This window comes from Vigna umbellata, chromosome 3 (genome assembly GCF_029865625.1).
Source record: "Vigna umbellata cultivar VRB3 chromosome 3, Vumbellata_1.0, whole genome shotgun sequence".
NCBI lineage: Eukaryota > Viridiplantae > Streptophyta > Magnoliopsida > Fabales > Fabaceae > Vigna > Vigna umbellata.
In genome coordinates this window covers 24054404-24057416 of record NC_142167.1, presented here as the reverse complement: position 1 = coordinate 24057416, position 3013 = coordinate 24054404, and the positions used below count along the sequence as shown (strand labels likewise).

Here is a 3013-nt window from a genome sequence, read left to right as displayed (position 1 = left end):
CCATCTTATCCATCAGAAAAATTCCTTCACAGATAAAAAAAATACTAAAAGAAAGTGTAAATTAAGTAATAATCTTAATTTATTTGGTGGTGTTTGCCACATGATCTTGAGATTGCAGTATGCCAGTAAAAGGGAAGGCCAAGTGTGAATAAGAGAAATCAACATTGAGGCTCGTCGTGGACACGGTCTGTGTAGCTCACATTGCCAAGTTTCGTCTTGGGCCCACTTTGGGGCCACGTTTCATGAACTTGTAATCTCTTTTACACAGTATTTACTCCCTTGTTAGTATAAATAGGCTCATCAGCCTCACTCCATCTTCAAGTCCTTGAGCTTATCTCTACTTTTGTGTCTCCCTCATCGTCTCAATCCTACAAAGCCTAGCATGTCCACAATGCTGAAATCAGGCATGAAAATTGAGGAGAAAAAACTGAAGAAAACAGCACAGGCCAGCTCCAGAAAAGGGTGTATGAGAGGTAAAGGAGGTCCCGAGAATGCCAGTTGCACCTTCAAAGGTGTGAGACAGAGAACCTGGGGGAAATGGGTTGCTGAAATCCGTGAACCCAATCGTGGTGCTAGACTCTGGCTAGGGACATTTGAAACCTCTCAGGACGCTGCTTTGGCTTATGATGCTGCAGCACGTAAGCTTTACGGCCCTGATGCCAAACTCAATTTACCAGACCATCCTGTGCCCCCAGCGTCTCACTTTCCACCACCACCACCACCTCCTGTTATCAACACTCCAACTCCTGATATGGAGAATCTGCAACAGCCTCTGATGCAAAACAACCTAGACATTCCAACTTGTTCTAATTTCAATTTCAATCCTGCAGTTTCCATGGCTTCTCACGAAGTTGGAATCACTCCAATTTACACCAGTGATTGCATCGTGTCTCTTCCCTTGGACACCAATCCTAAGCCAATTGCAACCTACACAAAGCCTGAGGGGATTGAGGGAGAGTTTTCTCCATCTTGGGAGACAATGACCGAGACTTTACCTGTTTTTGATGATTCTATCTGGGCCGAAGCTGCTATGTCTCTAGATCTTCCTCTAATTGCAGCAGAGAATGCGATTTACACACCGGAGAACAACAATTTGGCGGCCGATGTGGATATGTGGGACCCTCAAACTCCATGGTGCATGTAATACCATCCCTTTGAGTCACATCTCATAAGGGCAAGGACAAGTAGCTACTATACCTTATAGTAGCTGCGATCTGGTCTTTTCTATATATATACAGTGTATAGAGGGGTAAAGAAATATATATGTTACCACTGGTTTGGTAGCAAGATATAATATATATATATATATATATACTACTACTACTACTACTACTACTATTATATATGTGTATGTGTCTTTTAAGTTACTACATATATGTATGTGAATATTACTTAAAGTGTTAGGGATGGTGACCTTGCCCTTTCGTCCTCTATAATCCCTATGTGGTGGTGTCCCCTTGTGCCCTAGTACCAAATATGGTTTGATCTCAAATAATGTGTTTCGTTATGTCCTATTTTGTGTCCTATGTTTTCAATATCAATAAGTTAGGTTTTATCAAGTTGTTTTGTGCCCTATCGTCCTGGTATTAATAAGTTGTTTAGGTTTTGTGCCCTATCGACCTGGTATTAATAAGTTGTTTAGGTTTTGTGCCCTATCCGGGGCGCTGGCCTTTGTTCAGCTTCTGTTTTGTTTAGGTTTTGGGCAGTTTTGTGCAGTGTATCCATCTGTGTGTTGAATAAGTACTATATCAATAGGTCTCGTTGGTTTTGCTCAGCGAGTGAGATATATGTAAACTGTAAGCAGGAGATCATGTTGCTTTTCTGCAGCCTGAGATATATGTAAGCAGTTTGTGTTTGTGACTTGTATGTCAATAAGTATTATATTGGATGGTGTTCGTTCTGTGCAAAGTGAGAAATTCCTAAGCAGCTTATGAGTTTTATGAGATTATGTGAGAGCAGCTTGTGACTTATGTGTCATAAAGTATGTATGCCCTTTCTTATATCTGCATAAATAATAAGATGTCTTATGCCAGATTATGTTTATCTGCATAAATCATGTGTTATGACAGTTCATATTTACTCTCTATGTTTAATTAGTTTATTAGAAAACTTTATTTTAAATTTCACATATATGATTTGAAGCCTTTTAGCTAATCAATCTGATGTCATTAAAGATTTCACTAAAATTTTAAGATGCTAAGTGTCCTGTCCTGTAAAGTTTGAAAATTATGAAAGAATTTTATCTCTTGACACAACCTTGAGAACTAAGTTATTGACTCAGTTTTTAACTATAATAACTTAAAGAAGGTGATTCATAGAGTCTTTTACTTTAAATTATTTGTAATCTTATAATACCAAACCAATAAACAGCTTGCCTAAAACACTATTGAACTAGAGATTAAAAAAAATGGTCTTATCCCTCTCTGTTTAGATTAATCCCTTCACAGAAATGGACAGGGAAAGTGAGACGTTTTAATTTCCAGTTTCTGCAGGAAAACATGCTCCACTTTTGGAAGGTAATATGTTACAAACTCTTTTAGTCCTAGAAAAAAAATACAATTAATTACATTTTCTTACTTTGTTAATTATTAATATTTTATCATCGCTGTATACTGAAATTTAAAGATTTTTTTGTCGTATTGTACTATGTTAAATTTGTTTTTTTAAATGTCTTTTAAAAATGACACATAAAAATTATACTATCAGTAATCTTAAAAAAAAGGAGAGGTTAATGTCAAGACCATGGTTGAAATGATATTTTTCCTCTTAGTTTAGTTCATTCTTCGATAGTATAGTCAAATATGCAACCAGAATAACCATCTATCTTATTTTTAAGATATACCATAGTTTTAATAAATATAAAAGAAGTGTTTTCTTAAGTAAATTTCATCTTTTCATATTATAAAAATCTTATTCTCAAATACTTGCATGATACAATAATTATTTTGCCATCATTTATAGTTTAGTAGATGAAAATAGAGTTAACATAATGAGGATATTCAAATGATTGACT

The 3013-nt window shown here is 35.9% G+C and overlaps 1 protein-coding gene across 1 annotated transcript; it reads left to right on the top strand.

Annotated features, from left to right (window-relative positions):
• Positions 1-303: 303 nt before the first annotated feature.
• Positions 304-1257, top strand: LOC148202021 (dehydration-responsive element-binding protein 2D-like). The gene has a single exon (XM_088110355.1). The coding sequence runs from the start codon at positions 383-385 to the stop codon at positions 1142-1144; it is 762 nt and encodes a 253-aa protein (XP_087966481.1). The 5' UTR covers positions 304-382; the 3' UTR covers positions 1145-1257.
• The last annotated feature ends 1756 nt before the right edge of the window (positions 1258-3013 follow it).

Coding starts and splice junctions, on each gene's coding strand:
- LOC148202021 (XM_088110355.1), top strand. CDS start 383: ATGTCCACAATGCTGAAATCAGGCATGAAAATTGAGGAGAAAAAACTG.